Below are 24,127 nucleotides of genomic sequence, written 5' to 3'. Positions count from 1 at the left end.
ACTAAGCCTGGTGCCCTGTGGAGTAGACATTATTTCCTCAATTTCAAGATGAAGAGAGAATGGCATAGAAAGCTGAAGCTACCCAACCAAACCACACAGAGAGAGTTAGGTTGAAAGCCCAGAGCTCATGACCCCAAACTTCACTCTCCTCCATTTCCGTGTTGGCTGGCGGGCCTTCCAATGAGAGATCAAATGGGGAAATGTCCATACCCTTTGTCTGACTGGTTTTCTGCTAACTCAATTAATTAATAAGCAGTTGACTAGTACAATGAAAAACACAAAATAAAACTGACTAATAAGCTAACAGACCAAAACAGTCAATGATTTGGCCTCTGGTTCCAGAGCCATCTTCTACTTGAGGGGCTAGAATGGGGTTTCTTGGTGGAATCTGGCCCTTGGTCCTTGCTCATGAGCCTGCTAATCCCCAAGGCATTCCTTGGCTTCAGGGCAGATTTATTTGAAGTTAATTATTAGCAGGTTGAATGGAATCTTCCCTGTTGATGTCTACCTTGAGCATCCTGTGACCGATTCTTGGTCTGAATTCACTCAGTATTAGGGTCATGCTTTTAGTTTTATTTTAACATCTTGATTTATTTTAGGAAAAACCTCAGAGTTGTATGACAAAAGAGTCTCACTGGGTCTGTATTTAGAGAAAAATCTTCTATGTAGGCTTTCACTAACTCACAGGGATGGGAGAAGTGAGTACCTTCTGAGAATAGCCGCCCCTTGGGAGACCCGTGCTAGCTGTGAGTATTGAGGGCATTTTGAAGCAGAACTCTTACCTTGCAGAACCTCCCTGCCCAGCTCCCCTCCCAGCCCCCATCCCATCTCCTCACCCCACCCAAGACTGAAAAACGTCATTTTCCGTCTTCATATTGCTCAGGGAAGAGTTGGGTAAAAAGAAGCTTAAGAAGTAAGCCATTTGTTCAGAAAGATCATGGGAATCAGACTGGAACATTGCAACATCATAGCAGGAGTTGGCAAAGCAAAGAACCCAAAATGCTCATTGTCCCGACTCATTCCATCTATTCTGTTTCTTCTCATCTGATGGCACAGACCACTAGCTTTTGCCAATATATATTTTGTAGGGTCAGGCTGGGGACTCAGAGTCTGTCCAGAAACTCCAGGCCAGGGCATTAAGTATTTCGAGTGGTGCTCTCTTTCAGTGAGCTCTGACTGAGCGTGGACCTTGCCCAGGGCCTTTGGTGTTATCAACCCTGCCTATATTCCTTGCACTCTTCCAGTGTGACTGGCTGGATAAAGCAGTAGCTTGTCTAATCCTCATAACCACTGTGAGATAAGGAAAGGGAGGTCCAGGGAGGCTAAGTTACTTGCCCAAAGTCACACAGAAATTGTGTCTTGTGCACCCAACTATATACCATAATGATTGAGCCCATCAGAAAGAACTAGGTCTGAACTCTGGCTCTGTCATTTGCCTGCCTGTACCTTGAACGAGGCATGAGACCCCGATCTTCCCTTCTCCATCCATCCTACACATGAAGCATTAGTTTTTCCAGAAAAATCCTTCGCAAGAATTTCTGTAATAGACTTTGCCCTTGCTTCTGAACCATGGCTTGGCCACTTAGCGTACTGACATCTGTACTGAGTGTTTACCACAGGACCCTGGTGAGCCCCCAGGCTGAGAGTCAGACACAAGAAGCCTAACACGGGTCTCCTTTCCGAAGAACTAGCCCTGAGGAAGGAGAAAGGAAGTGATACTCACTGAGTTCCTACTGCACGTCAAACACTGTGGAGCCTGAGAGGCAGAAGTTCGGGCCTGCAGAGCAGTTAGCTGGGCTGAGGATGCAGGTGTGAGAGAAACAGAACATCTCTGAATCTCGGACTTTATGTCACAAGAGCGCGTCCCTCATGTACTGATTTACTACCTCCCTGGCTCTATTCCTCTCTCCTTGTGAGGAGACAATTATTCTCTGTAATCAGAGAGCTACTCAGGGACATGAGGATAAAGCTCACCCCCAGGCCAGTGTTCCTGTGGCAGGATCCACGGGAGCTTCTGGAACACAGAAAGGATTATGCAAAAGTGGCTCCAGGACAAGTCTGGACGTAGATGAAGGAGAGCATGCTGAAGGGAGCAGTGGCCACTGTGTGGGGACAGGCAGCAGGCCATGGAGTTGGGGTGCACCATGGTCCTGCCCTCACAGCCCTCAGGCCTTCAGAGACCCAACTGGGCAAACACACCATAACCTCCATAGCGGGCTGCTCACAGAACAAAGGTCAGAGCTTATCTCCTGGATCCGGGAGCAGAGAGTACCAAGAGGGGACACGAGAGAGCCCACGGCAGTGTACTATCTGATTTTACTGTCCACAGTGTGCAGAAAGTACCATGTGTCAGCTCAGAGCCGAGACTCATGCTGAACGACTGTGTATGCAAATGAGGCTGTTGGCAGCCCCTTCCTGGCAGTAGGACCCCGAAGGCAAGCATTCTTCGCATCCAGGAGGGTACTAGCCGGGCAGGTGTTGCTTGTGGTCTGGCAGTGCCCCAGAGCCCAGGGTTTTCTGGAAGGGGAGGGCCTCTGGGGCACTGGTACCTTCCGTTTGCCCTTTGAAGACAACTAGGGCGACCTGTTCTCTCCCCAGCTGTGCACGGCCTGCAACAGGCACACGGTCTCTGATTTCTTTATAAAGTCAAATGTGGCTTCTAAAGAAAACAAAACAAAACAAAACAAAACAAAAAAAAACAGTCGAAGCCACATGGTTCCCGCCCTGTGCTAAGCAAATGCGCTTGGACCTTGTAGCGATTCTAGATATGGGAACATAACCTGGGAAGGAAATGAAAAATGCGTCTCATTATGCCTCCTTACAGTCCTCGTGGAAACGGCCACCTGTAGGCAGCAACACGGAACAGTCCACTCTTCATTCTCACTCACTTCCAGCCTGGTCCTCAGCACCAAGCTGGCTCTGGGCACCAGGCCGGCATTTTGCAGCAACATCTTCCTTAGTCCCCAAGCAACCCGATGCAGTAGGGCCTGCTGTCACCCCTGTTCTGTGCTGGGCCGACCAGGGTTTCACAGGTGGCAAGGGAGAGGGGAAGCCCTGATTTGCCATGTTGTAAATGTCCCCACCATGGCCACTTAGGCTACCAGCTTGCTCTCTGTCTTATCCCAAAGGCACAACCCTTTTAAGAAATACTATCAGGAGATGACTGAAAGGTAAAGCAAACAACAGAAGAGTCATGTGATCTGTTCTGTGCTGAGATGAGCTGCACGGTGGGGCTCCCGGGAATGGGCTCTGGCCGCCTAATGCCTCTGTGACGTTAGACGTTTCTAGATTTCCCAGTTGTGGGTGGTACAATAAAATACTCTGTGTGCTCTGTGTATGCCATATGCCTTCCTTACAGTACAACATGTCACAATACACCATATAACACAGTACAATAGCAGGGCTCCTTGGCATGCTGCCCTTACCTTGATTCTAAGATAGATTTCCAGAAGCAGAGTTATTGAGTCCGAGGGTGAGAACATTTGAATGCCCTTGACAAGATGGTCTCCTTGTTCTCTGAAGGCTTCACTGAGTCTTAGGACCTTTGCCCTGAGAACCACTCTCTTCCAGGAAAGGCAAATATTTCAACACACAAATCAAGCTGGCCCGCTGGGTGTAGCAGGGCGTGACGGTGGTTAGCAGTTCTGAATGTCGCCTGAAGAGCTCACAGAATGTTGGATGACCGAAACTAGAGCTCCGTGGTCCCCAAAGTGTGCCCCTGAGAACTTGTTAGAAATGCCAGATTATGGGCCCCACCCAGGACCCCAGGACCTGCTGAATCAGACACTGTGGGGGCAGAACCAGGGTCTAAGAATGATGCCTGGGAGGCAGTGGGTGTTTCCAGGCAGGTGAAACCAAGAAAAAAAAAAAATCCAGCACAACTGGAGGTTCTAGAACCGAGAAAGGCTGGGTCATGGCTCACTGGGCCAAAGTGAAGAAGGGAAGGGAGAGGTGGTACTTTAGGCCAGGTTAGGGCATGACTCTAAGGCTTTTCAGGAAGCAGAGGAGGATAGCAGTGGCAAATTGTGTCACTGCAGAAGGGCACTGTTAAGAATGAATAACGGCCAGCATTTATTGAGTGCCTACTGTATGCCTAAATCTTTATATGTGCCAACTCATCTAAACCTTATAGACCTGAGATATGTATTATTGTAACCCCTACTTTATAGACAAGGATGCTGAAAACAGGGAGTTGAGGTAACTTTTTGAGGTCACACATAGGGAAGCATCCAAGCCAACGCTGCCCTGGGCCGCTGACCCCAGAGCCTCACCCTTGACCGCTGCACCCGCCCCCTGCAGCTGGGCAGGCATGGAGATTAGTCTGGGCCCCTGGGAGAAAATACTGATGGAGATTTAGACCCGTTTAGTATGGGGAGAGTGAGGGGAAGAAGATAGTTAGTGGGCAACCTCCAGATCACCTACTTAGTACGCCTGATGTCTTTATCAGTCCTGATACTAGGTCTGGAAAAATCAGATGACTTGTCCCTCCACATTGTTCCTAAGCGGCACACGGAGATTCGGGTCCAGCTCTTACCCATGCCTGGCGCTCCATTATCTCCAACCAGCTTCACAGTCCTTCTCAAGGTGGACTTGTATTAGCCTCATTGTGCACATGTGGAAATAGGCTCAGAGGGATTTAGTTTCTCGACCAGGTGAAGAGTCAGGAAATTATGGCCGTGAGCACATGTGCTGTTTCCCACCTGTCCCTGGAACAGGGCAGGACTGCACCTGTTCACCCCGAGACTCACTACTGGCTTTGGTCAGGGACATGTATGCAAATGAAGTGTGTGTCCTTTGTAGGCAGAAGCCATAGAGCAAGAGTGAAGTTTACTGTGTTTCTTTTTCCCCGCTGTGGTGGAAACCAGGGGCATGGTGGAGCGCTCTTCCACCCGGGATCTGGGAGGGGATGACACGGAACCAAGCTCCAGCCCTCTTGCTGTGGATAGGAGGTACAAGGGACAGACCCTCCTGCATGGTGGTTTTAAGCCACTGAGATGTGATTGTCCCCTCGGCCCAACCTAGTCCATCCTGACCGATTCAGGATGTCCCTGGGAGCTGAACAGAGCCTTCCTGCCTTGCAGGTGTGATTTCGCCATCACCCCTGAACCTCTGTTAATGCCTTTGAGTATGTAGGGGAGCTAAAAGTCTGCCTCTTCTTCTTTTCAGTTGCTCAGAATGATGCTCCCAGTTTTTGCCCCCCGGTGGTTCTGCCTGCCCTCCCGGAGAGAGGTAAGCGCGTGCTCTTTTCCGGCTCTCTGAGGAGAGATCCACTTCCCTGTGCCTTCTCTTCCCCTTAGTTTTGCCCATTGTGGATAGCTCGCACGGCCCTCTTGTCTTGATTAATTCAAGCTCCTGTCACCTGCACACATGGGTAGATAGGGCAATGCTGGCACCATGCCCATTTCACAGACGAGGAAACCTGCTCCCAGGGAATATAGGCCTTGACTGACGAGTGTAATCCACTGGAAGCCGAGGAGGGTTTAGTCCGGTTTCTGCACATTTCTTTCCAAGGATTATTTTCACCCAGTCCCAAAATGCCCACACCTGCCCCGTCCTGGGTCAGTGTGAAGAATGGTGACTCTTTTGTGCCCAGAAGGAAGAACTAGCCATCTCTTCATGCAGAGAAATGGGGACTCACAGTCCTCAGCCTGCTGGGTGGCACAGGAACATCTGAGGCAGGGCCCTGCCCCCGGGACCGCAGCCAGGCTGAAGCTGCCACCTGGTCCCGCACGTAGCGCATGGCCCCACCAGCGCAGTCTTGTCTGGTCACAAGGCAGCAGGAAGTGTGGGACTGGGGTGGGCTCAGGGCAGGTGAGCGTGGGCCTTGATGCACATCCTGCTTCTGCCTTCCTTAAGTCAGGAAATGACTGCAAGGGCCCAAGCGACGACGTTAATTCCCGTCCTGTGACATGATGTCTGAGGAACTCTAGACACCTGTCATTAAGATCCTGGCTGAAGAGACAGAATGTAGCTTGTGTAGGAGGGTATCACTTAGCCAAGGCTGTGGCTAAACGTGTAAACGTCCTCAACAGCCCAGGTTGTGAGAGCTGCTTCCACCAAGTTCAAAGAGCTAACTTTGGAGATCGTATGCACATGTGGATATGTTTTCTGGCACATTCTCTACAGAATCGTATCTGTGTCTAAACAGTTGAAGACTTTATATCTAGGACTTTGGGTGTGAGAGTCGTACAGGTATTGCATGGTGGCCGCTTTCTGAAGTGCTGTGATGTAGGAGTCACCATTTACCAAGTCGTGGATGGTGGATGGGGAGGGGGTTGCTTGGGGTTGGTTGACACACCCAAGGCCAAGCAGGGGATACATTTCCCAGCCAGACTGTGGTCAAGGTTGATACCAACTTTTATCAAGATAATGTAAAAGCAATTGAAATAATCAAATTGTCCTCAAAGATTTATGGTTTAAAAAAACCCAACTGGTTCCTTGTCTCACTTCTACCACCTGCCACTTCTGCTCCCAGAGCCCACTACGTTTAACTCTTAGAGGTGTCTAGTCTCTTTCTGGTCTCTCTGATTCTAAATAACACGAGGATCCTGTGATTCCTTGATTTGTCCGTCTTGGAAGCTACTGTTGAGTTCCTGGCTTGAATGGGGAGGACTTAGGGTTCTTGTTTATCACCCTTTCCAATGTTCCCCCTTCATCTGCAACATGTAGTAATGTTGGGACTTGGGTCAAAACAAGAGTGAGCATTACTTGCTCTGTCCACATACATATGGCTCACGGGGGAGCCCCACAGAGTGGGAACGTTCTCCTGTTTCCATTACCAGTCACTGTGTGTGGGTGGCTCACAGTTCTGCTTAGCCCTATGTTCCACCCCTGCCTTCCATGACACCTCGTCCTTCCTGGGCTTCCTGGGGTGCCCGTGGAACAGACAGGTCACACAGGTGCTCTGCAGGCACCTGGGGATTAGCATCTCCCTGCTGACATGACTGTTAACACACCTCCCTCTTCCTCTCCCCCCTGAAAAATGTGTTCAATTCCCTTACCTGCTCTTTGCTTATTCCCTTCACTTCATTTTGTAGGAGGGAAAGAAGAGAAATTGTGCTGCATTTAATTAAATGCGAGAATATAGTCTCTTTTGAAACTTTTCAACACTTAGCGAAGGCTCCATTTTGTCCTCAGCACTGCGCTAAGCATTTGATCTTCACCCAAATCTCCTCTTTTAATATCGGTTAGTTGTAGAAAATTCAAACAATGCAGAAACAGAGAAGACAAAAATCGCAGCGTTACAAAGAAGTCATGCCGGTTCAAACATTGCTTTATTTGCTTCTAATCTCTTTGGGCTTATTCTGTGGTCTCAGGTAGTTGTAAGCTCTCCACAATGTTACTCTTTTGCTTTTAACGAATAGAGCATCCTGGGTATATTTCCAAATTATTGTAGATCTCTCTAAATCATTGTATTCACCTATGCATATGCTCGTTCATACATGTATATGCATTCATTCATTCATTCCTCTGTCACTATGCTTCCCATCTGGTGAGGAGGAAGCAGGTAAAGACAGGTCGGTGTCAATTAGCAATGGTTTCCGTACTCTTCAACCAGGCAGACATGCTGCCCTTCACTAACTCATTCCTCTGTTTTTGGACATTTGATTGTTTATGACGCTTCCCCAGTACAGAAGAGCCACAGTGAATCCCTGAGTACATAAAGCTCTTCCCAACGTCTAGGTTACCTCCCAGGGGCACATTCTCCAAAGCACCATTACTGGGTTTGACAACTTTGTATTTTAAGACGCTAGGTTTGTGTTGCCACATTGGTCTCCAACAGCTGTTCCTAGTGGCACCCTGGCCAGCAGTGAGTTCATCTCCGTCTCTGAATGTCACATGCGTACTGTGCGATACGAACCAATCAGAGCATGTCTGCCCTCAGGTGACGAGGGTGCTTCCATGCTGGTTTCGTGATCATTTGTATTCCTGGGACTTGAAGGCCCCACCCAAGAAGGAAAAGGACACAGAATTTCGCTTCCCCCTTCACGCATGCAGGCGTGGATCGGAGCGGAGCTTTCCAAGGCAGAATGACATGTCACAGTATTTTTAAACAAGTGTGATTTTGACAAGTGTGATTTGGAAGCAGGAGGGATGTCAGAGCTGGCATTCCATCTGTGCTTAGAGTTCCCAAATTGGAATTCGGAGTCCAGGTGTGTTCCTTTGGTGGGAATCAGGGGGAGCGCACAATTCTGCCTCCATGGTATTGAGATGCCAACGTGATTCTGATAGGGATTGTGTGTGTGTGTGTGTGCGCGTGTGTGTACGCACACACACACGTGTGCACACACCATGTATGTATAAAATGCTCATCTTTATGCACTTCCTGTTCTGGGAGAAAAGGAAATATTTATTAAACACCAAATGTTTTACAAATCATTCGATGCTCATGAGAAATTTAGATGGTACTAAGTTCTGTCTTTCAAATAAGGGCGTGGAGGGCCGGAGAGGTTAAATGAACACCTGGGATTTGAGCCCCCAGGCATCTGGCCCCTCTCTGAGCTAGATAGAATGTCTGTTTGGTTTGAGTTTCTGGAAAGTGTGACAGAGATAGATTTCCAGTCCTAGACTTGCCTGGATGTCTAATGCTTGGCCTTGTTTCTTGTGATGAGTCTGTGTATTTAATCACCCAATCAAAGCCTCTTTGAAGAGGGGCTTCTGAGACACCGATTGGTCAGTGGGGATGGTTTGAAGGTGAAGGGGGCTTCTGAACTCTCACATGTCTGTCTGGGGTGCATACCATGTACTAGAGCACTTTCTTTACGTTGTCCCAGGGAGGCTTTGAACACACGAGCTGGTTTGAAGATGGCGGGAGTTTGTCAATGGGCCAAGTTTCAGAAAGCCTTTCCTTCACAGAGAGTGGTTTGTGTGTGCAAAGGCCCAGGGGCATGAAACAACCCAGGGCACTCAGACACTGGAGAGGTTTCCATACAGTGGGTGTGGGGCCATCAGTGAAGTGAGATGGATGAGAGAAACCTGTGCTTGCGTGTCAGCTGGCAGGAGGCTTCGTACGAGGTTCGGCACTTGGACTTTGTCGGATCACTTGGGGATGGGTGAGGAGCAAAGCGGCAGCGAGCTCTAGGGTGGGCAAGTTAGAAAAATGTGTGAGGGAAAAACGGCTCATCTTCACTTCAGTGCAGTTCGGTTCAGTGACTGTGTGAATGCCACTTCTAGGGTGATGGATTCAGAATTTTCACGTACGTTCCAGAAAAGGCGCTATGCTGCGTGTTGGAGGTCTCGAGTACAAAGAGAGGAGCCTGACTTTTGGTCAGGAGAAAGGCGCAGGGAGTCAGAATTGAAGGAGATGAACCACTTACCGTCGAGGGGGTTCAAGAGGGCTCCCCCCAGATTTACCGCAGACAGGCAGGGCAAATGTCACAGGTGCACCGTGGCCACGCTGGGTCATAAAGAAGGATTGAGCATTTGTCAGATGCCAAGGTAGGAATAGAAAGCACCCTTTGCAAGGAGGGGGGTGCATGAAGAGAGGCCAGGATGAGCACTGGCCTCACATATGCAGGGAAACGTAAGTCCTTCAGGATCCCAGGACCGACCGGCAAGGGGCAGGGAGAGGCTGGATGGGGGACAGGGGCCAAGAAATAGAGTGCTTTGGGTCCCACACATCCCCGAAGGTCTTTACGCAGTTGCACAGTGAGCTTTAAAACTGTCCGAAGACCCTCCCCTGGGGTTGTGAGTGCGATGCATTGGCAGATAGACAGGCTTGATTTTGGAAAAATGGGGGCAGTTGTGTCATCTCTGTATAGAGCACCATTTTACTCTTTGGGGAAAAATATACATTAAAAAAAAAACAACAACAAGTGGAGCACTAAAGATGTCTTTATAACAGACAAATGTCCATTGTTTTTAAGAGACCCACAACAACCCGTCCCGAGAGGGTGCTTGGGATTAGCAGGAATCATCCGCTCAGACATCGGAGCCTGCTGTAGGAGGGCTTCTCTCTCCCCCTCTGCTGCATGCCCAAAACGGAGTACGGGGCTTGCAATCCAGAGGAAAACACAGACTATGAGGCTTTGGAGATCTGTATCTGCATTCTAAGCTCGTGCCACCTGAGACACTTGAAAATGCCCCTTAGGAAATGCCAGCCCTTGAGTGCGAGGCCCCCCGTGAGCAGCAGGTGCGGAGGGCTGTGAGTGGCCCTGTGGCCAGGAGGGTGTGAGGTGGTGCTGAGAAACAGGCCTCCTTCCCCTCCTTCCCGTGGGCCCTGCTTAGCTTTCCGGCGCTTCTCCTCCCCACCTGCTAGAGCTCAGGGACAGCCAAGAGCCTGAAGTTCAGGTGATGGGAGCGGAGGCACGAACCGTCTTTTGGGCTGTGCTTGGTCTGCCCCTGTCTTTTCCCACCGCGGTGCCAGCGGGCTGGTGGAATTCAGTTGATCGTTTCTGCAGATGTTTTCCATTAAGCCAGAGAGTCGTGTGATCCCAGAAAATGTCAGTGCTGGCCGGGAGCGTGCACATTGTCTAATTGAGGGAAACAACGGGACACGGCACAGCCTCGGGCTTTGAAGTCCGTCCACCCAGCTTCCAGTCCTGTTCCCGTTCTCACCCACTGATGTCTGGGACCATATTTCTCAGCCTTGTGCTGCCCCCGCTTGCCTCTTTGAAATGGGGATGATGGTAGAAAATAAGACAGACGAATCTAGGAGGCTCATGTTGCCGAATAAGTGAAGGACAGTGTTCCACACAGAACCTTATAAAGTGAGTATTTAAGAAATGTCAGTAATAATTCACAAGTCCAAGCCCATCTTTTCATGGAAGAGGAAACAGGCAGAGAGAGAACATGGCCCTACTAAGTCATAGCCATTAATGCACATCAGGAAAAGCTATAAAATTACACACACACACACACACACACATACACACACATAAATAGGTAGAGAGAGATTACATATATGTTATATATAATATAGATTATATATATTATGGGGGGGAGGGAGGGAGGCAGGGAGTATATGCAGGGGGAGGGGCAGATGGGGAGAGAGAATCTCAAGCAGACTCCCTGCTGAGCAGGGAGCCTGATGCAGGGCTCGATCCCATGACCCTGAGATCATGACCTAAGCTGAAATCAAGAGTCAGATGCTCAACCGACTGAGCCACCCAGGGGCCCCTCTTTTAAAAATTCCTGAGTATTAGGATATCATGTCAATCACGGTGCCAAGTGCGTTCCCTACTTTAAACCTCACAACTGCCCTATGGGTTGTGTATGATTATACCCATTTCACACATTTGGAAGCCAAGGGTCAGAGAAGTCCAAGGTCACACAGTTAGTAAATGATAGAGCTTGGGTTCAAACACAGTCTCCCCCCTGCATGTGCTCACTGTTGCCGGTTGACTTTCCCTGGAATCAGACTCTGAAGGGGTTTGGTGTGCAGGTCATTGTTTAGGGAATGGTACCCACAGGGGTCAGACGGGGAAAGGGAAGGCGCAGAACTGGCCAGAGGAGAAGGTAAGCTATGATATGGTCTCAGCTGCCCTTTCAGGGATGCTGAGACCTGAGCATGACCTTCTGGAGGGGTCAGCAGCACCCGCAACGACAGGGCAGACCGGCTCGTTCCTGATGGCACAGCGTGCACTGCAGGGGGGCAGACTGTAATAGTCTCATCGGGGGCAACCTGAGGACACAGTGGGGGCCACTAAAGACTGCAGGTACATTGTCGCCTTCCCACTGAGCCTCAAGACTGGTGACATCATAACCCAGACAGGGGCCAATTCTTAATCCTTTTGGTCCTCAGACTGAAAGGCCCAGGTGAGCAGGCATCCACTCCAAAAGCTTGTGTAAAACACGCATCTCCTTTCCAAATATGCAGAGTTTGTGTGTGTGCACATCCTGCCAAGGGAGCTCACGGCTCAGTGTGTAGCAACTCCATGAGAACAGCTCTCTGGGGGTGGGTCCCATCTCCCAGGGACCAATTCCCCTGTCCGAGCAGGGCGTGCAGCCGGGTCGCCCCTCTGGCACAGGACCGTGCTGCCCCCGCAAGTGCTATCAGCAGGGACGAGCGTGCTGTGGGCACAGCCCCTCCTGAACCCCTAGCAGCCCCTCCTGGACCTCTCCTCTGAGACTCAGGGGCTGAGAAACACAAGGGCACGGCTGGGGAAATGGGAAAACAGCCATGGCAGGTGGAAGGAAAACAGGAAATGTGCGTCCTAGGGCACCTCTATGGGGTCTGATCGCCTTCCGCTCTGAGCTAACATCACATCTGACTCTCCACCCCTTACCCAGCTTTGTTGTCTGCTGTCAAATCTTCTCACCTGTTTACTTCTCGAATATTCGTCTGCCCTTCCTCCAGAAGGGAAAATGCACAGGGCTGAGGCTTCATCTGTCTTATTTGCCGCTGTAGTCTCAGCCCCCAGAAGTTTGCCTGGTACCTAGTTAGCCCTCAGGAGATATTTAATGAATAAATAAGTGTACTGCTTCTTGTTTGCTAGGTTTTGTGCTCCCAGAAACTGAATTTGGAACTTACGGCTTGATCCTTCACACAAAACGTAGTGTCTGGTCTACAGTAGATGCTCGATATTATTTCATTTATAATTGTTAGATTGAATATGTGTATATTCCATCTACTCTAGGTTACTTAAAGCTAATAGTGATTCAATTAATGTTTAAGATTTTATTTTATTTATTTGAGAGAGACAGTGAGAGAGAGAATGAGCGAGGAGAAGGTCAGAGAGCGAAGCAGACTCCCCATGGAGCTGGGAGCCTGATTGTTGGAAGAAGGAATAAAGGGTGGTAGAGTGTTGGAAGGCACCAAGAGATGGGAGCCCTTCCTTGGCCGCTCCTTAGATGTATGATCTTGACCAATTTAAAGAACTTTCTGAGTCTCAGCAGCCTCACCTGTAAAATGGAGATGAGGATGCCTACTTCAAAGAGGTGTTATGAAGCTTCTAAGAGATATTACATGTAAAATTGCTTTATCCAGTGTCTGCTGAAGGTTGGCTTTGTTGAAATAGCTAACTTAGGTCAAGCATGGCCAGTTTGAAGGGATCCCTTTCACAGGCAATATTTATGATGCTGCCCCTATGATTGTACTGTGTACAACCTGTGCAGCTGTCCATAGTGAGCTTGGGAGGCACTTAATTAATGTTTGCTGAAGGATTGGGTCTTGAACCCTTGTTAGATCTTAGGGAATGTTGAAGTCTTAGGATTTTCCTCAGAAACTTCCTCCTCAGATAGGCCCAGTTTTGTATCTCGCCCATCAAGGATTCATTCAATCAAATTTAAGAGAGATAAAGCCAAGAGGAAAATATGCCAACTAGGAACTGCCTTTTGGGTTTGGTCGTTTTGGCTTTAGCTTTAAAGATTTTTCTCAGATCTCTTGCTAAGCTATAGGAGGTATTTTTTTTTTTTTTAGCCTGGAATCAATCAGATACCATGTGATTAAAAAAATGAACCCAGTGGAAACTGTGAGGTGGAGGGAACTGACTTTTGGTTGCACCCGATTTTCTCTCCCTTCTTATTCCTGGCCTTCAGCCCACTCTGGGAAACTCATAACTTCATGCTCCTCGGCACCATGCCTCCCCTCTGGAATGTCCATCCCACTCCCAAATCAGCCTGGATTAGCTAACCCAGATGGAGTAGAAGCACCTTGCTTATTTACTGTTTCATTTCCTAGTGGCCTGCTAGGGAACTCTTGTCAAACCTAATGGAGTTAACAAAATAATTCAAACTAAGGTGAACACGACTGATATTATGTCAATATGATATTTTTTACAAGAGGTTTCACATTTTAACAAGTGACTAAACCAGAAAACTTTTATTTCTCAGATCATTTATCAAGTATTTGGCGGGAATATTTTAGACAGGTTGCCTTTCCTAGAGCCCCTTACTCCCTCTATGTAGCTGACTATAAATTAAACCATCCCTGAATGCAATCCATCGACAGTGGCAGATTTCTTTTAGTTTCATGGGTCATAATAATATTAACTGTTGATTAAAAATACCAATACTTGGTTATAAGTGGCTAATGCCATATAAAGTTTTGTTTCATTTTAATGATCCTTTGGTCATTCCTCATTTATTCTTCCCCACTGTTGAGTCTCTGCTGAATTCCCTGACCTCCTTGGAGGAACTGGATTTGATTTATGATGGAAGCAGTCACCTTCCCTCCCATATGTACAAAGTCTAGGAGGTGAGAGGGCCCAGCTTAAGAGCCAGGAGTGACCAAGGGACGGTCTCGGTATGGATGAGGCATCTGGCATCATGGGGGGGGGACGGGGGGGGGAATGAGCGGGGGATGGGGTCAGAGGATGGAAGAGAAAGGCATCGTTGGTCTTGTTGTGATGGAGACTGAAGGGAAGAGCTCCCCGCCACTGGAGTATTCAAGCATGTTGAAGATGCCCTTGCTGCATGAGGATGTGGCTTACGTGTCCTCTAAGTTTCCCTTTGAGGTTTCTATTTTTGTGATTCTAATGATTGGCTTAGTTACACTTTAAGGTGTGGCTTTTGGTTTTCTGTTTTTGTGATAACTTACGCACAGGCAATAGGTTTTTGGCAGATGTTTGTAGAAATAGAAGCAGTGAAGCAGAGAAACCTTGGCTTTGGGTGAATCTGGGTTTCAATTCTAGTTCTGTTCTTAGTCTGTATGACCCAGTGCGAGTCACGCCACTGCTGTGAGCCTGATTGTCCTGAAGGCAGATTTCTTAATGTCCCTGCATCCTCAAGTGACTGTGAGATTTGGATGAAGTCACGGCAGGAAGTGCTCAGCACAAGGTCTGACACACACAGTAGGTACCTGATAATGGTGACAGCCACAGCTGCCCTTCCTGCCATGGTCCCTGGAGGCGAGGGGGCAGAGGGTCTGAGTGTGGTCTCGGGAGTCTGACTTCCTGGGTCCACAGCAGCTGTATGACCTGGCCCATGACCCATGGTCCACTGAGAGGTCAGGCTAGCCTTTGCCTGATGCTCTTGTTAAGCATCCCAAGACCTCTGCATTATTGGAATTATTTTCCTTGGCTCATGTTGGGTCTCCATATGTATTTGTGTCCCTGCATTTCTACAGGTAGACTCAGAACCCAGAATCACACACAATGACCTTGAGAAAGAGGAGTTTACACGCTCTCAGAAAACTGTATAATTGTATTGTCTTCGAGATTGCCTTGGTATCATGGGGAGGATTTGAAAGGGTCTACTTGATATGAGTCAAACATCTTAGAGAGAAGTCAGATGTAACCTGAGCCTCTGAATTTTCAGTAGGAATTTTGCCCATGATGAACTTAGTCATTTGTTAGGAGGATACGAAGGGAGTATGGCTCCAAGTCCGGTTTCATGTGTATGTCTTCTTCTTAGTTAGAAATTTTCTCCAGCAGTGTCTTTGCAGTGAGTGGTATAGAAGATGATTATTCACCAACCCACAGCTCATAACCTCAACAGATGCTGGACCATTTTAGATGTCTCTGGAAATCTCTGCCTGTGAAGTTCATACCACTAAAGGGAACCACTTTATGTTTGAAGTTGAGTCAGGAGGAGAAAGGGGTAGCTGTGGGGACTGGGAGGGGTCAGTCTTGGTCAAGTCTTTGGTTTGCCAGCCATGAGCTTTGACCATGGCCATGTCATTCACCACCTCTGAGCTTCAGTTCAGTCCCTTGAAAAATAGTAATATTAATACAACCAAAGCACATAGTGATTAAATCTTACAGAGGAAATGAAAGGCTTATGAACTGGGATGCACCATATACAAGTGAGATAATAGTAAACTGATAGACCGTTATTTGTTTCCTAGGTGATTAATTGATCTACTCCTCTAATTATTTATTGAGGTCTTGGGGTATGTGAGTGATTGTAGTATTCATCTTTATAAAGAAAGAATTTGTATCCTATTTCTTTTTTATTAATTAATGAACTTCATTAATTAATTCATTTATACACATTTATGAATTGAGTAGTTCATGCAAAATCATGATATTATCATTCCTGCTTAGCACATGGAACACTTAAATGCCACTTACAACTATATTACTGCTTCTGTTGTTCATAGTTTTATATACTATTATGATAGGTCTTGGAGAAGCAATGAAAATTGAGGTAGAGTTTTGATCTCCAGGAGCTAATAATTTAATAGAGAGATAGTAAACAAGAAAATTGCAATGTTGTGTGTTTGTAGAAGAGTAGATATATTAGTGGGACAGGTTGGTGGCGGTGAGGTAGAAGTCTTAGAAGGATTTGCATAGGAAGAGACATCTGTATTGTGTCTTAAAGGATGGTAGGTGTTGATTATATGAATACACCGACTTCATTTTTAAGTGCATGTTGAACGAAAGGAGTAGTGAACAAAGTCCTATAACATAGAGTGACTTGCTAGACTGCCAGATGTGAGTTTAGGGTAGTAGGGAGTAGTGGGTGAGAGATGTGGCTGAGGAGGTAGTTAAGGGAGGCAGCAGACAGATTGGGAGGATGCTTGGAGGCCCTATTTTTGCTAGAAATTCAGATGGGATGTGTTACCCCAGGGAGAGTAGCCACTTACAATGGTAGAGTCTGAAATTTAGACTTGAAAGAACATTTATTTTATCTTTCCTTTTATAGTGTTCTTACTAGATGGACATTCAGTCTACTTGAACACAAGCCGCAGGCAATATTTGGCATTTCAGGTTGGGCAGTCCCATGGGTAGTGGTGCTAGTGTCTGAGACAGAATATGTAAGAAAGGAACTGGTTGAAGACTGTGGGTGAGGATGGAAGTAAGAGTAAGCCTTCAGTTTTCAACCTGCTGAATTTGGGATGCCTTGTGGTATCTGCTTAGAGGGGGCCAGTAAACATGGACTGTCTCAGCATGGGGCTTGAGTGAAGCTTCTGGCCCAGAGATAATGGGATGATTATCAATGTGTCAGTATTTTAAGTGGGGGGAAAGTGAGATCACTCGTGGGGAGTGTATTGGATATAAACAGAAAAGGTCAAGGACAGACCCCTGGGGAACAGCAGCATTGAAAGGAAGAGCAGAAGAGAAACCAGAGGAGCAGGAGGAGGGTATTAGGGATGCTGGTGGTGTGGTGTGTGATGGAGACCAGGGACGGAGACGTGACCAGCAATTTCAAGGAAGATGGGGAAGGACCGTGACACCCATTGACTTAGTCAAGGAAAGCACACTGCAAATGTAGTGGGGTGGTGCGGGAAAGAGCTATAGAGTAGTGATTTGAGAAAGTGGAAATTGCAAACTTTTCCCAAGTATGTTGGCTCTGAAGAAATAGAATGAATTTAATAGCTAAGAAAGAAAGGTGGCACATTTGGTGGTAAACACCATTTTTAGGTAACAAGGAACCCCTGAAGATGTATTGAAGCAGAATCCCCCTCCATAATACCAGACTTTGCCTATATTTGCAGGGAAATCAATCACTGAAATCCAACCCCCGAGTTAAAAAACCATGGGTTAGAGTAACATGTTGTTTTCAGGGGGCATTTGAGTATGTTTCTATGCTAAGACTAAAGTGTCAGTGTCCAGGAATAGGCCAAAGGCAGAGGATGGATGAGAGTGAGGCTGGGCTGGAGGTACCATTGGTTTATCGATGCCCCTGAGGGAGTGAGAAAGAGCCAGTTCTAGAGCACAGGTGGGGGAACCAGCTCCCACAACCATCCTTTCTCCATTTAGGAGGAAGAGAGAGAGAAAGGTGGGGTGGTTCATAGAGAGCAGAGAGGGGGACACAGGGTTGAGGCCGATGCTGATGACAGTCTTCTTTTCTCTGGGAGGCAAGGAAGGGGTCAGACACCTACTGAGCCTGGAGGGAGCAGTAAGCACCAGGGATGCTGGTTGTAGAGACCAGAAGGAGGCAAGGACTAAGGTGTCAATGATTTAGAGCTCAGGTGAGGCTGGGGATCCAGATATTGGGAAGGTGCCAGACTGTGGAAGAGTCTCTAGTCATGCTCAGCTGATCAAGCTAAGCTGCAGAGAAAGCAGTTCCTTGGATTAATCCAGGTGGGAGGAGAGAAAGTTAAGGAGAGGGGCAAAAGGAATGTTGACAAGATGGACCATTGGGTGCCTGGCTTACGTTAGACCAGTCAAAAGGATAACATGATGGGGGAAGAGAGTAGAATCCCAGGGAAAGTTAGGAGCTGGTTTAGGTGGGATCAAGTGTGAAAAAACAAGTCTTAAATGGCATGGCGTTCAGCACCTTGGTGGGATTAGATGGGACTGTGGAAATTCTTGGCTTTTATGAGTAGACATAAATATATCCAGGACCAAAAAGGTCAGGAAGCTGAGACCAGAGTGATGAGTGGGCCATTGGCGTTCCTGGTACATGAAAAGGTCACCCAAGATTTTAGCAAGAGTTGGGGTGGAAATGATCATTGTGAGCTGAAAATTATAGAAAAGAATTTCAAGTGGGCATCCTTGTCTTGTTCCTGATCTCAACGGGAAGGCTGCAAGCTTTTTCCCATTGAGGATGATATTTGCTGTAGACCAGTGGAACAGAGTAGAGAGCCCTGATATGGACCCTCAACTCTATGGTCAATTAATCTTCGACAAAACAGGAAAAAATATACAGTGGAAAAAAGACAGTCTCTTCAATAAATGGTGCTGGGAAAACTGGACAGCTATATGTAGAAGAATGAAACTCGACCATTCTCTTACACCGTACACAAAGATCAACTCAAAATGGATAAAAGACCTCAACGTGAGACAGGAATCTATCAGAATCTTAGAGGAGAACATAGGCAGTAATCTCTTCGATATCAGCCACAGCAACTTCTTTCAAGATACGTCTCCAAAGGCAAAGGAAACAAAAGCGAAAATAAACTTCTGGGACTTCATCAAAATCAAAAGCTTCTGCACAGCAAAGGAAACAGTCAAAAAAACAAAGAGGCAACCCACGGAATGGGAGAAGATATTTGCAAATGACAGTACAGACAAAAGGTTGATATCCAGGATCTATAATGAACTCCTCAAACTCAACCCACACGAAACAGACAAACACATCAAAAAATGGGCAGAAGATATGAACAGACACTTCTCCAATCAAGAAATACAAATGGCTATCAGACACATGAAAAAATGCTCATCATCATTAGCCCTCAGGGAGATTCAAATTAAAACCACATTGAGATATCACCTTACACCAGTTAGAATGGCCAAAATTAACAAAACAGGAAACAACATGTGTTGGAGAGGATGTGGAGAAAGGGGAACCCTCTTACACTGTTGGTGGGAATGCAAGTTGGTGCAGCCTCTTTGGAGAACAGTGTGGAGATTCCTCAAGAAATTAAAAATAGAGCTTCCCTACGACCCTGCAATTGCACTCCTGGGTATTTACCCCAAAGATACAGATGTCGTGAAAAGAAGGGCCATCTGTACCCCAATGTTTATAGCAGCAATGGCCACAGTCGCCAAACTATGGAAAGAACCAAGATGCCCTTCAACGGATGAATGGATAAGGAAGATGTGGTCCATATACACTATGGAGTATTATGCCTCCATCAGAAAGGACGAATATCCAACTTTTGTAGCAACATGGATGGGACTGGAAGAGATTATGCTGAGTGAAATCAGTCAAGCAGAGAGAGTCAATTATCATATGGTTTCACTCATTTGTGGAGCATAACCAATAGCATGGAGGACAAGGGGCGTTAGAGAGTAGTAGGGAATTTGGGTAAATTGGAAGGGGAGGTGAACCATGAGAGACTATGGACTCTGAAAAACAGTCTGAGGGGTTTGAAGTGGCGGGGGGGGTGGGAGGTTGGGGTACCAGGTGGTGGGTATTATAGAGGGCACAGCTTGCATGGAGCACTGGGTGTGGTGAAAAAATAATGAAAACTGTTTTTCTGAAAATAAATAAATTGGGGAAAAAAAAAAAAGAATTTCAAGAATGTGGAAGAATGACTAGGCATCTGCAGTTGAGGGTAGTTAATGAGGAAGGCTAGAAGTTTCCATAGTCAGGAGGTTGTGACCTAAAGCAGGGGAAGGAGGTATTATGGCCATGCTTATGGCCCTTGTTTCTAGGACACAGTATTGAGGAGGGGAAAGGCAGGGTCAAGGGTCATCTGTGACAGCAGTGACATAATATGAGGGATCTGGGAGCAGCAGGAGGCTGGATCTGGAGTGGGAAAAGTCCACACGGATGTGGAGAAGACAGGAGGGCTTATGTTCTGCTCTTGGATTGGAGGCTTACCTTGTGCTCTTGGACAGTTCATGGTTGCCAGGTTTTCATTCTATCAAATAAGAACAAATTTTAGAAAACAAGGCAAATGAATCATCACCATTGTGTAAAAGGACGTTAACACGCCAAGTTAGGAAGCACAACTATCAGCACGTCAAGAAAGCACTCTGTTTTGCCTTCCAGATGGCATCTCCCAGAGTAGTACTCATCTTTGGAAAAAGCACAAAACTCCCCATCAAGTAGCCTGTTGCAGTTGGGATTCCCAGAACGTAGACCCCACACCCCAGTCCATCAGGCCACGTGCAGTCAGAACCCAGGACCCTGCTGGACCAGCACTGGCAAACATAGCCTGCAGCCTGTTTTTGTAGGACCTGTGAGCTGAGAAGGGCCGCAGACATTTTCAAAGGATTCTATAAAAATATGTGAAGAAGAATGCAACAGAGAACAAATGAGGGGCACCAGGGGCGGGGAGCTCAGTCTTTAAGCATCTGCCTTTGGCTCAGGTCATGATTCCAAGGTCCCAGAATGGAGCCTGGTGTTGGGGGGGGGGCTGCTCAGTGGGGAGCCTGCTTCTCCCTCTCCCCCTGCTTGTGCTCTCTCACTCCCTCTCTCAAATAAATAAAATCTTTACTAAAACTCAGAGAACAAATGCGGCCAGAGAAGCCTAAAATATTTACGATCTGGCCTCTAACTGAAAAATCTTGCTGGCCCCTGGCCTGGCCTGAAGATTTGTTGTCTTCTCTGTGCTTTATCCCAAGTCCCTGAATTACTTCAGTGGGTCTTTTCTGGTCCTCCTGGGCCACATGCCAGCAGCTGGGGCCCACTGTGTGTCCATCTTGACCAGGGAGGTGAGGGGGTGGAAACAGTCGCATCAGGACTATTGATGCTCATGATTTAGTTGAAAATACCCTATTTTAGAAGCGATAGCATAGATGTTTTGGTGCATGGAGCAGCATGGCCCAGAGCCAGGAGCTCTGGCTTTGGAGGCTGAGATGCAGGGTGTCAACTCTTCAATAAATGTCATTGAGCACTTCCTGTGCACACATCCGTTTACAGGGAGTGATCCGTTCAGCACTTATCCTTTGTCGGGGGCCCACGGACTTCCTCATGCCCTGACACACGTCAGGGATGTGTGGTGAGAGGGGAGACGACCAGCCCGAGCGGCCTCTATCCCTACCCCCAGCGCCCCCGGAAACCTAGAAGCATCAGTAGCAGACTATGGCCCTGGGACATGGGGGACGTAACTGTTCTAATACATGGATTAAGACAAGAGAACTTTTAAAACTTGGAGTGTACAGGCGCATGGGTGGCTTAGTCAGTTGAGCATCTGCCTTTGGCTCAGGTCATGATTTCAGAATCCCAGGATCGAGCTCAGTGTCCAGCTCCCTACTCAGCGGGAAGTCTGCTTCTCCCTCTCTCTCCCTCCCTCTCCCTCTCTCTGTCTCTCACTTACCCTCTCAAACAAAATAAAATCTTAAAAAACAACAATAACAACAACAACAACAAAACTTAGAAGGTAATTTACCCAAAGCCAGACTTGGCAGTAGGTGAGAGTGAGAACCAGCCAGGTCAGGCGTTTCCAGAATGACCCCTCTTCAAAGAATGGGGTGACACCTCTCTGGTTCACCTCTGTGAACACGGCTGTTTGTGGAGGAAATAGGACAACACAGGAGCACATTGCACTGGGTCTAATAAATAGGAAATGCTTAATATTCACATTAGCCATTGGAATGTGTATGTCTTTACATGGTAAGAATTATCATCGGAATTGGCATTTCCATGTCAGAACAGGAAAGTGAGTTACAGCAGGCTCTTGGCAAATCAGGGAAAGGATGATTTTGCTGACGATTCACTCACTGTAGTCTGTTAGGGCGGTCAGAGCAAAATGCCACCAACTGGGAAGTCCAAGATCAAGGTGTTGGCAGGTGGCTTCTTTGGAGGCCTATAAGGGATGCTTCTATTCCAAAACCATCTCCCTGGCTTGTAGACGGCCGTCTTCTCCCTGTGTCTTCACATTGTCTTCCATGTATGGCTGCTCTGGGTCCAGATGTCCTCCTCTGTCTAAGGAGAGCAGTCGTTTTGGACCAGGGACCATTCTAATGATCTCACTAGAACTTGATTACCTCTGCAAAGACCCTATCTCCAAATAAGGTCAAATTCTGAACACCTGGGGGTTAGGAGCTCAAAGTACATATCATGAGGGGACACATTTCAACCCACAGGACACACTGTCATCTGTCTACTAAGCTCTGAAGATGCAAAGGGAATAAGGCGTGCTTAGTTGGAGAGCTTAAAAATGGGTATTTGGAGGCTGAACAGAAGTAAATATGTCTCTAGGTACTTTTTTTAGGGTTATCAGTACCAAAAGAGGCCTGGTAGGGTCTGCTGTAAATGTAAGGCCTTTTTTTCTAGACCAACATTTTTTCTGAAGAAGCGCTAGACCAACAGGCAGGTCTGGTCCCATTTTCATCTTTCAGATTACAATCTATTATCAAAAGAACATCTGGGGGTTTTTTTGTGGGTGTTAACAAGGGCAGAACAGCGCAGTATGACGTAGTTCTCATTTCAAAGACCACGTCTGATGAGAAATCAGGATGTCTGACTGTTAGTCCTGTCCCATAACGACAGCACACGGGATCTTCCCACCAGTGGGTACTTGTGACCGCGAAGCTGTGGAAGCAGGATCAGGGCGTCTGTTACAGTCTTCTCACATTCAAGGTCGAGGCAGCTTGCTAGTGCCTGAAACACTCTTTGAGCAGGTGCTCGAAAGGCTTCCAGCGTGGGTGTTTTGCCCCAGCCGGCCCGCCTGGGCATGGAGGCTGCCTCCAGTGCTCCTCGGGTCTCTCTGCGCTCTGCACCGAGCCCTTGGATGAATGCAGAGGAGCTGAAAGGAATACCATTCGGTTCTGTTTGCGAGAGAAACTGGAAGAACCCTGTGGCCTCTGGGATGCTTTAGAGATTGTGCCCATTATAAGCTTTATTCTTGGTGATTCTTAAGAAAATTATAAGATTTTTTCATCTAAAAAAAAAAAAATGGGTCCGTGATTCTTTGAATGTTGGAAAGGCATTGCCACTGGTTTGACGTGTCTGCACTTTGATGTGCTTTAGCAATACCACAAAGCACTTCCCCGGTTTTCAAGTGAGAAAAGGGAGGGCCAGAGCGGGAAGTTACGCCCAGATACCCTGTCCCTTCTGTAGTGGCATAGATCTGCCGTTTTGTGTGTGTGTGTGTGTGTGTGGGTGTGTGGGTGTGTGGGTGTGTGGGTGGATGGGTGTGTGTGTTGGGCTTGGGGTCAGGCTGGGGTTAAAGCTGTTTTTAATGGTTGAAATGTCTCTAAGTCTTGAAATCAAAATCATCATTTCCTCCTTTAATTGATATCTGGAGAGAAAGACAGGAGGGCAGGAAGGAGGACACGAAGCAGGAAGGAATGGGAGGAAGGAAGAAAAAAGAAAACGGATGAAACATGATTTGTCCATGTATTTGAAAATACCTAGTCTAGTGATTTTGGTTTTACTTAGTCTACATTAAAAGGAAATACAGTGTTTTCTGGAAAGGAGCTGAAGTACCTCGATATTCCCCGAGGCTGGACGATGCCCAGGTTGCAGTCCGCGCCGCCCGAGAGTCATGGAGGGGCCCACCTGACCACCACCCTGCCTCCTGGTTCTCTGCACCCTCCGCCCTCCAGCCTGGCTGCCATCCCCCGCTCTCCGCAGCTCTGTGGTCAGCAGTGGACTTCAGGGCCATACAGCTGAGCTGGGGTCAAATGTCAACTTGCTGCCTCTGAGCTGTGTGGCCTTGAGCATGTCATGGCCTTCTCTGGGACTCACTTTTCTCTTCTATAAAATAGGGATGATGTCCCTCGTCTCAGTGAAGTATTGTAAGATGGACTCAGATCATCCCGAATTTCCAAGTGCTTAATGTCCCTCCCACTAGATGGTGACACGTGGGGCTGGTCTGTGCCATCGAGGAGGACAGAGGCTGCATGACATGTCCTTCGGGGCCACCGTGCCCCCTCTGCTAATGGACCGACAGGGTAACTCA

General features: G+C 47.5%; 1 protein-coding gene across 1 annotated transcript in view; it reads left to right on the top strand.

The window, feature by feature from the left end:
• TG (thyroglobulin) overlaps positions 1-24,127 on the top strand; it is a 244,302-nt gene that overhangs the window by 99,079 nt on the left and 121,096 nt on the right. Inside the window, exon 35 of the mRNA XM_044244917.1 lies at positions 5,167-5,229. Coding sequence (XP_044100852.1) covers positions 5,167-5,229 — 63 coding nt within the window. The remainder of the gene's footprint in view (positions 1-5,166; positions 5,230-24,127) is intronic.

The sequence above is a fragment of the Neovison vison genome, chromosome 4 (assembly GCF_020171115.1).
Source record: "Neovison vison isolate M4711 chromosome 4, ASM_NN_V1, whole genome shotgun sequence".
NCBI lineage: Eukaryota > Metazoa > Chordata > Mammalia > Carnivora > Mustelidae > Neogale > Neogale vison.
This window is presented reverse-complemented; position numbering and strand designations above follow the sequence as displayed.